This window comes from Phalaenopsis equestris, unplaced genomic scaffold (assembly GCF_001263595.1).
Source record: "Phalaenopsis equestris unplaced genomic scaffold, ASM126359v1 Scaffold000197, whole genome shotgun sequence".
Lineage (NCBI taxonomy): Eukaryota > Viridiplantae > Streptophyta > Magnoliopsida > Asparagales > Orchidaceae > Phalaenopsis > Phalaenopsis equestris.
The window spans coordinates 326,886-339,893 of NW_018164639.1; the positions used below are offsets into that span (position 1 = coordinate 326,886).

Genomic DNA, 13,008 nt, shown 5'->3' on the forward strand with positions numbered 1-13,008 from the left:
TAAGCAGCAACTTGAACCAAGGCTACCTTCATTGTTCACTAATGTCATCATATTTGATTGGGATAACTGTGAAATATGTATTGAGGTCAATAAGATTTTGCTTTATTTTTAATTTTTTGAAATTTTGATAAGATAACAATTAAGAACTTAAACAATTATATCTTAACAAAAAAATTGATCTTACAAAATATCAAAATTTGTATTATAATACAATAAATATCAAGGGAAAGTGTGGACAGTAATATCGATGTCATAATTACAAAATAACAAGTAAATCTACAATACACGCATTAAGCAAGCAAATAAACAAGGAAATTATAGCTATGGAATATGAAAATAAAAAAACAAAATAATGAGGGTGAAAGAAAACCAACCATTTTCTATAAAGGCTTGAGGGTGTTCTTAGGGGCACTGATCCAACGGCTCCCAGCAACAGCAAACCTCCATGGTGCATTTACATGCTCAGGCAATGCATAATCGATACCAACTCTGGGACCAACCAAAGTATTTTCCGGTTCAGGCCCATCCAGTAGCTCCAAACCACCTAAGATTACAACAAAGAAAAAAAATGATTCATTGAAGCACTACACCAATAAAATATGAAAGGGAAATTTAAATACATACCACTCAATTTTTGTGTATTTACATATCTAACACCTAAACTTTAATTTTTACATAAACATCTTACATATACATGAAAGACTTTTTTATGTGATATGAAAGAACTGGCGTGGTATAAAACATAAATGTAAAAAAGTAAAATTTTGCTGTTAAATATGTAAATGGATAAGAATTGGGTGGTATGCATGTAAACGCCCCAATATGAAATCGAGATTGCACCAGGGATGTAGAGGGGATGATTCGACCAGGAAGTGGAGAGCCCCAGTGCTTGCCCAACCTAACAGGAGTAATTCCAAAGGCGCCCATCAGTGTGGTGACTTTCAAAATTATAAACAACAAATATTTTCCGCAATAAGACGGGATGGGGGGTAGAGAGAACTAGCCTTTCCTGGCCCTGTCAACAGGACAGGCTTATCAGTTTTCTGACCTCGGCGCCGCTGGATGGTCTCCAGGCCTGTCAGAATGCGGGTCATTATCAATAGTGCATGCAAAATATAACATTGACCAACCCTAAAAAATACAATAATCAGTGTAATGATACAGATGAGAGGGAGTTCAGGTATCCACATGAATTTTGGTGGACGAAGTAATTTGTTAATAAATGAAAGTATATTCGACTATAGAATCACAAGATAGAATCAATACAAAATATTACCACATTAATGTGTTCAATTTTGCAAATGGAGCTCAATAAACTCGACTTGCGAGCTCAGGTAAGTTGAGCTCAAGCTGACTTGCGGGCAGCTTGACTCACCAACTCCCCTAATCATGGGTGTGCAAATTGAATGTGCAATTATTTTAAGTGCAATACAAGGGTACTACCTAATACTTGAGAAATCATCCTCTTGAACAAGTGTGGGGTCAAGATTTTTTAATTTGATAAACTATTTCCTCGATAAAATTTCTTTTGTATGTCTTGTTATTGGCCTGCTAATATTCTTGATGAGTTCAAATTTGGTGCAGTTCGGAATCAAGTGGTGGTGATTACACTACAATTGCTTGTTAATTTTGTATAGTTTTTGGGATTAAATCATTCATTACATTATCATTTGGGTTATCATTCCAATAATCACTATTTTCCATCAAAAAAGCTTTTGGCATGTTTCATTTTATATAATATAAATCCTAGCTCATTCATATGACTTAACATGTGTCGTTCCATCTTAGTTGCAATAGAAAATAATACATCCAAAACAGTCCAACAATAAATAGGCTATCTTATGCTGGGAGAAAGTATTCTCTTTATATGCTTTTAAACTTGATTAATAAAATGAAATGCATTTTTATTTCATTTTACTGTGAAAATCTGAAAAGTTCTTGAAAGATTTGATTGGGACGATTTAGAAAACTCTTAATTCGTTTATTTCCTTCCTATTTTGTGTTATTTTTTTTTATTTTAAGATTATTTCCTTTCCTAATTTAGGTTAGATATATTTGATAAACTTGTAAATTATAGGAGAGATTGCCTTCCCTATATATGTATATATATATGTATATATATATATATATGTATATATATATATGTATATATATATATGCACCCTACATGAAAATAATGCGAATTAAGTAAATTTTTCCTCTCTAAACCTGTTTTCTACATGGTATCATAGATAAGAAACAAATCCTAGATCTCTTTTTCAGCCTCCAAAATCCACCCTGCACCCACCTATTTTCCTACAGGCCTCCAACGAAGCTTCCCCTGCAGTTGCCAGCAACGGAATTCTCCCTCAGCAGCAACAAAATCCACCTTCTTGACAAGCAGCCGCAGGAAGCAGAGCAGCTCCTTCCCATAGAGGATTTCCTCAAATCTACTGCTGCAGAACTACCTCCATGACAAGCAGAACTTCCCAAGCAAAAAGCAGCAAGCAGAAATTTCTCCAGTAATCTACCGCAGCAGAACTTCCCGGGCAAGCACAGCAGCCGCAGGAGCAGCCAGCAGATGTTCCTACGGCAAACCAGAATCACTTCTCCAAACGTTCCTCATTTCCCATCCGAAAACTCTGCTAGAACTGCTGCAGCCGCAAGAACACCTTCTGCCACAAAAAATTCCTTCCCTGCATGCCCTCATCTTCTTAGCCATAACATCTTTCCTGCAGGCCCTCCTCTGTTCGTCAGACAGTCAACTTTTTCCCTTCCGGATTCTTTTCTGCAGGCCTTCCTCCTCCAGCGGAATCCTCCAATAGTAGCAGCAGCAGAAGAAGTGGCAGAAAGCAAAAGCTTCAGTCCAGCAACTAGAGGCAGCCTTAAATAAGCTTAGGGTTGACGTCAAGTTCGACTCCAAATCAGAGATTGGGGTTTTGTCCAGACGACTCTAGCTTTATCATAAATCATAAACTCAATGGTCATAACTAACTTCAATGGTCCAAATTCATGTTTATGTACATTTTTTGTAAAGTGAAAGAGAAACATCCCACGAGAGAAGACACAATTTCTGAGATCATTGACCCCAACAACCATACATGGAAGAATAAAGATCATATGATTATGCCTTGGCTAGTCAACTAAATGATCACTGAAATCGGAAAAAATGTTCTGTTCTACAAAACTGCCAAAGAAATTTGAGAGACCGCAAGAGAAATATATTCTGACACTAAAAACACTGCAGAATTATTTGAGATCAAAGCCAAATTTCATGACCATCGTCAAGAAGAGCTAAGTGTCACCCAATACTTTTATAACTTGACAAAGTATTGGTTACAATGGAAAATGTTTTAGACAAGCGAAAATATCTGCATGAGGTTATGACATTTAAATCCATTATCGAGAAGAAGAGAATCATCAAATTCATAATAGGACTGGCTCAGGAACTGGATGAGGTGAGAGGGGCGATCATGAGAACAAAGCCCCTTCCATCCAACCATGCAACTTTTTATTAAGTCAGAAGAGGAGAGGGGAAAAAAGTCGATGAAGACTAGAAATGAGGGTCACCAAGTACTGAAAGCTCAACCCTATACACTCATAACTCGTCCCATTACTCAAAGCACAAGAAGTATTGTCCCACATGGGACTATTGCAAGAAGATTGGGCATATGAAGGACAAATATTTGAAAATTTATGAAAAAAGATTGCAGACTGGAAGCTTGTGAAGGGAAGGCAAGATCAAGAAATATTGGAAAAACTTTTGCTACCACATTTGAATGGTTGGTTAAATCAATCACCAAGGAGCAACTTGAAATACTGGAAAAACTTCTTGGAGGTAATTCAGACTAGTACACCAACCTCATGGCATGCCAATGCAATACATTTTTCTTTTATCTTGTCAATAATGGGAGATTTACAACTTGAATCATAGATTTAGGAGTTTCTAATCATATGATCGGAGATATCAATGCACTAATCAACTAGCTAGAGGCCTCCACATCAAGATCAGTAAGACTTGAGGGCGGATCAGAATCAAATATTACCGGAATGGTAGATGTGAAGCTCTTTCAAGATATTACTCTTTTCTTGATTTTATATGTTCTACAACTGGACTGCAATTTGATTTCAATCAATAAGCTTACTAATGATATGAAATGGATAACTAAATTCCTTACAAACTCTTGTGAATATCACGTGGAGTTGGAGAAGGTGATTGACAGTGCTAAAAAACATCAAAGTTTATGCCTCTCTAATGATCCCATCTTCATTTTCTGTTGAGTCCAAGTCTGTCAAAAATTGGGTCTTGTTATGACAGTGTCGGTTGGGTCGTCCCAATTTCAATTATGTCGCTAAGTTGTATCCTCATTCATTTTTCAATAAAAAACTTAGTTTCTATTAATGTGAGATTTGTCAACTTGTCAAACATACTAGAAATAGTTACCTAACTTTGTACAAACCCTCACACCATTTTGTCATTATCCACAATCATATTTGTGGGTCTTATCTTAAGTGGGGTCAGATAATGTCTCATTTATCGACAACCATACTAGGAACCACATGGGTACTCCTGATGAAGAAGAAATCTGAAACAACACAAATCTTCCAAAACTTCGATAACATAACTTAAACTCAATTCCATACAAAATTTGGATCCTCAAAACTGATAATGCAAAGAAAATTTTCAACTTCATCCTTGGGTCCTATCTTCAAAAAAAGAAATAATCTACGTAAGTTCATGTATTGATATCTCACAATAAAATGGGATAGTTGAGAGAAAGAACATGCATCTCCTTGAGGTATCCCGTTCAATTATGATGTCCCATCAAGTTCCTAAACATTTTTGGGGAGTAGTTCTTACTGAACATACCTTATCAATCTAATATCTAGTCGGGTACTTAACTTCAAAATATCTCTTCATGTTTTGATGGTTACTTAACCTTAAATCATACATTTCTTTTCTACTATCTCACTTAAAATCTTAGGGTGGATATCCTTTGTTCACAACCATTCTCAAAATCACAGAAAATTTGATCCTAAATATATCAAGTGTATTTTTTTTTGCGTATGCCACCAACAAAATGGGGTATAAGTGATACTCCCCTGTTATCAGAAAATACTACAGTTTTGTGAATGTTACATTTTTTTAAAAATCAATCTCACTACCATCGATCTGATGTTTTGGGATAGTGCAAATTAACATCAATTTTGTATTGCACTTGATGACACCTACAAAACCTCACCAACTACTCCACCTAGTCCTCATATCCTGGATGAGGATGTCCAACCAACCCAACATAAAGTTCAAAACAAAGAAATGCGTGTACAGAAGAAGAAAGAAAAATATTGTGCAGTGGAAGACAACTTATAAGTGACAACGACTTTTTATATACCTAAAAATACACGAATTTGATACCACTACTAGAAGCTAGAAGATTTAAATCCCCACAAACCTTTGCTTTGATTTTGTCTGCTCTTAGGTTGTTGACAGCAATTTTTAATATGCAAAAATTTATGAACTCAAATTTATATATTTATAATGATTTTGTAAAGTTACAATTTCAAACGCAAGTATATGTATCGCTCAAGTAATACAGAGCTCTAGTGGAGTCCCGTTTATCGATCCCACAGGGAAGCGAGGTAAGAGGTCCTTAATCAAATTCTAGTCTACTACAATTAGTCCTTAGTTTGGAATGTCGATTAAAATGATATTTTATCTAGCAACTACTCCTAAATGCAAGTGTTAAATGTAAAGATAGTAACTATAACTAAATGCAAATATTAATACTAAAGATAAGCCTTTTTGGATGAATTGGTTTGAAGAATTTTGAGATATTAAAAACTACTATTCTTATGTAATGAATTGGATAATGTAAATGAATGAAGATGCATTAAATATTGTATGTGTCAAATAGGAGCAATCCTATCTTTTATCCTTTGGTTCAGGCATAAAGACTAATCCTATGCTTGATTACTGAATCTGTGGTTAGGCTGGAAGGACACCAGCTCTAGGCTGGAAGGACACCGGCTCTCACTTCGGAGCTCCCACGTTCCCCTCGCCTGAGGGCTAACATCTCCGCTTCAGTACTCAAACAATAGGACCGAATTGGAGATTTTAGTCTGTCACCCTAAAATCTTCAATTCTACGCCCATCAAATTATATTTTCCTATTTATTTGCATCCAACCTTCGTGAACTTCACCATCCATAGAATATGACCCTCTCGGGTCTTAATGCAATTACAACGAATTTTAACACTACAACAGGTCTTTACTGTAATGTAAATAAAGTGCAAGTAAAAAATCATCACATTGATTATTAAATTTGTTTCTAATATGCATCACAAAATCCTAAATATGAATTCTACTCATTACAAAAGAAAATTAAAATGAAAATAACAGCATAATCTTCTCATATCATTATTTCCAAACAAGAAGAGAAAGTAAGAGAAGCCCATCACAAAGCACGAAAAAACACAATGTAAACTTCATTTAACCAAAGCAAATCCACTAGATAAGTGTTTAAAAAAATCAAAAGATAATGAAGAACACATTACTTAGTTTTTCCCTTTGAAGAAAGACGAATATCTCTCCCTCAAAGTCTCCCTTCGATCCATGCAATGCTAGAACATTTCCTTACAAATTCTCTCAAAATCTCCAGTCCTTTCAAAAAACGTCCAAATACATTGAATTTCGGCCCATAACCGTCAAAAGTCGGTCCATAATCGTCCCGGGCGCCGTCGGCGGGCTCGAGGGCTCTGTCAGTGAGCTTTTCTGTCATTTTTTGGTCTTCTCGGGTAAATCTCGCCGTCGGCGACGTTTTGGGCGCTGTCAGCGAGCAGACTGCGCAGCTCCACCGTTTCGCTCCGTTTTAGCTCCGTTTCGCCCCATTTCAGTTGCGTTGTGTTCCTAACAGATAGCCCTACAAAATAAGCATGAAAAAAAACCTTCCCCTACAAAATAAGCATGAAAAAAACCTTCCTTTAAAGTGTAATCTCATTCAAAAATATGCAATAAGTATAAAATAGATTAAACATCGAAAGACTTATCGAAATGTGACAGGGCAAAATTTCATTTCTTGCTCGTTTGTGCTCCAAATTACACCGTTTTTGCATCTTTTTGCTCCAATGACCATAATTCATCATACTTGTAACAAAACATCAAAAATACATTTCTTTAAAGTGCAATATCATCAAAAATAATGTAAAATAGGTATGAGAATCTCAACATATTTTCTTTTGATCAATAAGCCAAAAGCTGCTAAAAAAAACCAAGTCCACATTCACCTAAAATTTCGGTTGAGTATAGTACTCATGATTTAGCCCTTTCCTCTTCTAATGTCGGTTCTCTTCTAATGTTGGTGATAATGAAAGCTGCATTAGATATCCATATATATATATCTGCTTCGTCGAACTGTGCTAGGGTTTCGCCTCACGGCGAACTCTAGCCTCTCTGCTGCTGTAATTCCACTATCGTAGAAGAAGGGGGTACGCTCCTCTGTTTCCATCGTCTGCTTCGTCGAGCTGCGCCTGTGTTCACTGCTCGTTGTAGGGTTGATCGCGCTCTGCGGCTTCGTTTCCTGCTTCTGCAGCGTCGTCTCGCCGCGGTTCTTTTGCGCGGCTTTTGTCAAACTGAGATTTCGACTCTGTCGAGCTCATTTGCAGTTCCTGTCTGCGATTAACTGTCTTCTGCACAGCACCCAGACTTCTTCGGCCCTCTGCCCGACTTGCAGGGCTTCTACTTGCTGTGATGGAGCTTCCTTCTTCTTCGGTTGAACCTGACAAAAATCTCATTTGCCAACGTTGTGGGTAATCCTCAGGGGGAGACGACGGTTGTGTTCCCCTTCAATTATAAGGAGAATCGTGATGGTACATGTGACTGCTCCTTTATTAAGAATGCAAGCAAGAAAAGTGAGAAGACAACACTCTTTTTCTTTGAGTCAGAAATTTTAACCTTGACTGACAAATTCAAGTTTGCTCTAATTGAAAAATTTTAGTGGAGACCCCCGAGACACCCGCCTATAGAGGTTATCAGGAAAAAATTTGATGACCTCAAATTAGCAAGAAAGTGGAAAGTGTGCTCATGGACGCTCATGGATGGGAGACATGTTTTGATTCAGTTAACCGTGCCTAAAGACTGCACTCGGATTTTCTCTAAAAAATATCTTAACATTGTTGGTAAACGTATGAAGCTACTCAAGTGCTCTCCGGATTTTGACACAAATCATGAAACTCCCACTGTATCGGTATGGTTTAGTTTACCTGGTCTCAAGCTGCATTTTTTTCACCATCAGGTTCTCCACTCTTTTGGGGTCATTCTTGGGGATCCTTTGAAGCTAGATCTGCCTACTTTCAACCTAACCAGACCCTCGATGACCAGAATACTTGTGGAAAGAGATATTACTATACCTGATGTTATTGAAGTCTGGTCGGGCACAACCCATAATTGTTATTGACAACAAACTGTCATGGAGCACAGACTCCCATATTGTACCCACTATAAGATGTTTGGTTATGTCCTTGATAAATGCCACAAACGTCATCCTAATTTGAAATCGAATGTTCAAGTGAATAAGGATGGGTCTAACCCCACTGCTGTGGAACCACTGCTCTGGACATTTTAGTTTTTTAGTTCCACCTGGGGAGGATACTACCAGACAGGTGGTGTCTAATGGCCCTGATGAACCCCCATATAATGTATTTTTCTAGTTTTGGAACCATTTGTGATTTTTGTGTGGGCAGGGTACCATGCTTGGACCCTCCCACACATTGTATCTGTATCTTTCTTTCTATTTAAATATTAGCCTTTTTGATCTTTCAATATATATATATATACACACACACACATAAAATTAATGCGAAGTATATTAAAATAATTTAATTATCTACAAGGCTACAAAGATTTATAATCAATTAAAATTATTAATAAAAAAAGGAAGTAAAAATATATTAAATTATATTTAAATAATATTTTAATATAAATAAAAACATTTAAATCTCGCTTTAGGGTATGGTTTAGTTTACCTGGTCTCAACTAACATTCTACTACTGCACAACTAGGGTTGTCAAAACGACTCTTTGTTCGCGAATAGCTTGTGTTCGACTCGCTAATAAAACGAGCCAAACACGAACAAATTTTGTGTGTTCTAAATATAAACAAGTTGAGCACGAACAATGGTATTTTTTAACGAGGCTCAGCTCGTTTACACCCCTAGTTTCTATAGATAAAAAAATATAACAAAAATTGGTATAAAAACTCATCTAACTATCATATGCGACACAAGATATTATACACTCTATCATTATTGTAAGCCAACACATAAATAGCCCAAATGAACAACACTTTGAGAATGGTGTATAGAATTCTAAGATTTCTCAACAATACGCCTGATTATGGATCAATTTTTGAGAAAACCAAGAATAGAGAAGTGGAAGTCTACACTGAAGCTAGTTGGGCAGAGAATTCACTGATAAAAGGTCCACCACAAGTTATTACTCATGTGTATAAGGAAATCTAGTGACAAAGTGAAATAAGAAGCGAGTGGTTGTTTCTATGAGTGCAGAATCAGGGTATAGGACACTCAACTTGGGAATCAGTAAAGGGATCTAGACTCATAAATTGTTAAGAGAATTGAGATGTACCTCCAATAAGCCCATACACATGTTCTGTGATAGCCAAACAGCTATCAATATGGCCAAGAATCCTATGCATCATAACAAAACCAAACATATTGAAATTTATAGATACTTCATCTCTGAAAAGATTTATGGGAGAATTATACAATTAAACTGCATCTCAACACACCTATAAGTTGTTGATGTCTTCACCAAACCTCTTCATTTAAGCACCTTTTCAGAGTTCAATACCAAGCTTGGTCTCTATAACATCCATGACCCAGTTTGAGAGGGAGTGTGAAAATCTGAAAAAAACCTAGAGAAAATTTGAAAAGATCCTAGAAAATTTGATTTGGATAACTTAGAAAAATCTTGATTAGTTATTCCCTTCCCATTCTATGTTTTTTTTTATTTAATAATTATTTCCTTTCATAATTTAAGTTAGATATATTTGATAAGTTTGTAAATTAGGAGAGATTGCTTTCGACACCTCTATCTCCGTTCTGCTAGGGTTTCGCCTCACGGCGAACCCTAGCGTCTGCTGCGCGTGGATATCGCGTGAATATCGCGTCGTACTCTGATTTCCACAGTTTCAATTTCGTCGTCGGCTCAGTCTAGCTGAAGAGCTCGCGTTGTCGGGCAGCGTCGTGCGGTCGATGTGTCTGGCAGAGGTTCGCGACCTCACGTTGGCTGCACCATGCGTCGTCGTCGTGTGCAGTGCTTGCGACTTCCACTCGGTAGCTACGCCGCAACTGTTTCTGCTCGACACCCCCTCCTCCCACAATTTTGTTTCTGCCGCTACTTTCTTCTTCTCTAAGACCATCTCGGTTTCCTCCTTCGCACTACACAACAATTTGTTAAGCTACGCCGTCTGGTTTCCATATTGATAAGTCCTGCAATGTTACACAATCCTTCCACGAGGCTCTTGAAGGTAGTGGGGATCACACTTTTATTAAAAAGCTTGGTATAAAAATGGGTAGCCTGCTCTTATTCTCACTGAAGTTGAAACCAGTACTCTCGCATCTTTTTTGTGTTTTGCTCTAGTGGAAAAATTCATTTATGAAAACCCAAAACTTGAGATCGTTAGAAAAGATTTTGAAGCTATGAAGCTATTGAGTAGTTGAAATATTATATCAATTGACGGTCGGCATATATTTATTCAACTATCTCATGATGCTGATTACACTCGTATATTTTCTCGAAAAGTTATCAAGATTGACAACCGTTTTATGAAAATTCTGAAATGTACTGTCAATTTTGATCCAAAAGCGGAGTCTCCTATCATTTCTATTTGGATAAAGCTTCCGGGGTTAAAATTACAACTGTTCAACATGAAAATTTTCTACTCCTTAGCAACTGCTTACGGAAAGCCTCTCAAAGTTGATAGTCCTATGCTTGCTGTTACCAAACCCTCTGTGGCGTGTGTGTTAGTTGAGAGGGATATCACTCAACCAGCTCCATATGAGGTATGAATTGAAACCACTCATAACGGGTATTGACAAAAGGTTGAAATAGAACCACACCCTCCTTATTGCTCTCATTGTAATATGTTTAGCCACAGTTCTACTGTTTACTATCGTTTGCATCCTTATCTAAGACCGAATATCGTTAAAGATCAGCCACCTACCATCCCTGCTGAAAAGGTGCAACCTGATCCTCTACCCAGCATCGCAGTTTCTGAAGAAGAACACCATACTACAGGTAAAGATCCAAAAGTACTTATACCACTCACTGTTACCACTCACTGTTATTGAAGAAGACTCACTTACATGCCAAGACACACGATAGTGCTCCTTTGATCTAATAAAAAATCAGCTGGTACAATAATCAGTTATTTTTAATGTTCAACATCCTATACATGTCCGACACACTTTAGACCAATCAACTTATCAGGCGAGCCAATCTTTAGATGAGGAATGACAGATCTATTCTAGGAGGAAGAAGAAAACTAGAGGCCGACTCGAGCTCGGGAACTTATTGGATGATACTTTGGTCACTATTGACAATGACACTCCTCTTACCAATTTATTAGCTGACTCCATTCCTAGAACTAGGGGCAAAGACAAATCAAAATTGGGTCGCTATTTAGCTACCTGATACTACGTATTTTGGCCTTTTTTTATTTTTTTTTTTTCTTTAGGTCTCTCATGTAATTTTCTGTATTTTCTCTCTTTTTGAAACATTTTGTATGTGGTGGTTATCGTGAAGAAAGGGTGTCATACTTGGGCTCTTTCACACAATCTATACGTATCCTTATTTCTTTTTAATATATTAGCATTTGGGCTTTCTAAAAAAAATCAAGAGAATTATTTCTCTCCAAACCAGTTTTTTACAATTACATTACAAGTTCTGATTGCAAGAGAGCAAACAAGGAGTGGAAAATTATTTTAGGCAGTCTAAGGAAGTGCAAAGTGTTAAGAAAACTAAATCTAATGTCAACATATGAGATGTGAGGCAAAAGCACAACTATATGCCTTAATATTTTAAAAAGGAATATGCTATCACCAATAAATACTCATTTACATTAGCATGCCGTGCAAAATCGAATAGTGAGCCAATCAAACCTTCCCAATCTTAAAAGAATAAAAAATTAGTTTTCGCATCCAAGTAAGAGCAATACCACTAACAGGGGCACAAGAGCGTATCAGCACTGCAGCGCCTACTCCTTCCTCATCAGCCACAATGTTTAGCATCACGTGGAGACCATAGCAAAGATAAACATAGGCATGTCCTCCTGGGCCAAACTACCACCACACCACTCATCAATTCATAAAGTGCATGATCAAGGTCATATTTATCAAAGATATGAAAAAATTAGACAATATTTTAAAATCATGTCGTTTCTCGAGTTATATAAAAACTACTATAATTTATTACAAGCATGAAAAATAATGACCACAAAATGCAATAATTTCCATACTTTGCTTTATATCAAAATTAGGTTTCAAAATTAAGCAAATAATATTAATCTTGAAGAACCAAAAAGTAAATATTCATGAAAAACTTGGGCGTTGAATGTTGGATTTACATTTAAATTCAATCGTTTTTGTTAATATTAAATTGAACTCTACCGTTGCTAAAACTATTTAATTTAAATACAGACCTATTTATTTCATTAATGGGACAGGTGAAGTTCATAAAATTTATTTTAAAACAAAAAATGATATCCAATTTAATATTAATAAGGGCAAGCTTTAATGATTAAATATCTAACATATATATTAAATGCATGAATGTAAATGCAAACAATGATTTTAAATTTAAAAATATTATATCAACAATTTAATATCAAAATTGATTTTAATACAAAATATTTAATAAAAATGACTTTTAATTTAAATATAGCAAACTCAAATTTCACCCTACTTTACTAATGTTAATGCATTGTTTTTTAAACCGATCAAGATAACTGAGGCT

General features: G+C 36.3%; 1 protein-coding gene across 1 annotated transcript in view; it reads right to left on the bottom strand.

Moving 5' to 3' along the window:
• Positions 1–229: 229 nt before the first annotated feature.
• The window catches only part of LOC110022567 (DNA-3-methyladenine glycosylase), a 32,444-nt gene continuing 19,665 nt past the window's right edge, over positions 230–13,008 (bottom strand). The window contains exons 8-11 of the mRNA XM_020721578.1: positions 12,212–12,335; positions 1,005–1,075; positions 841–898; positions 230–544 (exon numbers count right to left, since the gene is read on the bottom strand). Coding sequence (XP_020577237.1) covers positions 381–544; positions 841–898; positions 1,005–1,075; positions 12,212–12,335 — 417 coding nt within the window. The 3' untranslated portion in view covers positions 230–380. The remainder of the gene's footprint in view (positions 545–840; positions 899–1,004; positions 1,076–12,211; positions 12,336–13,008) is intronic.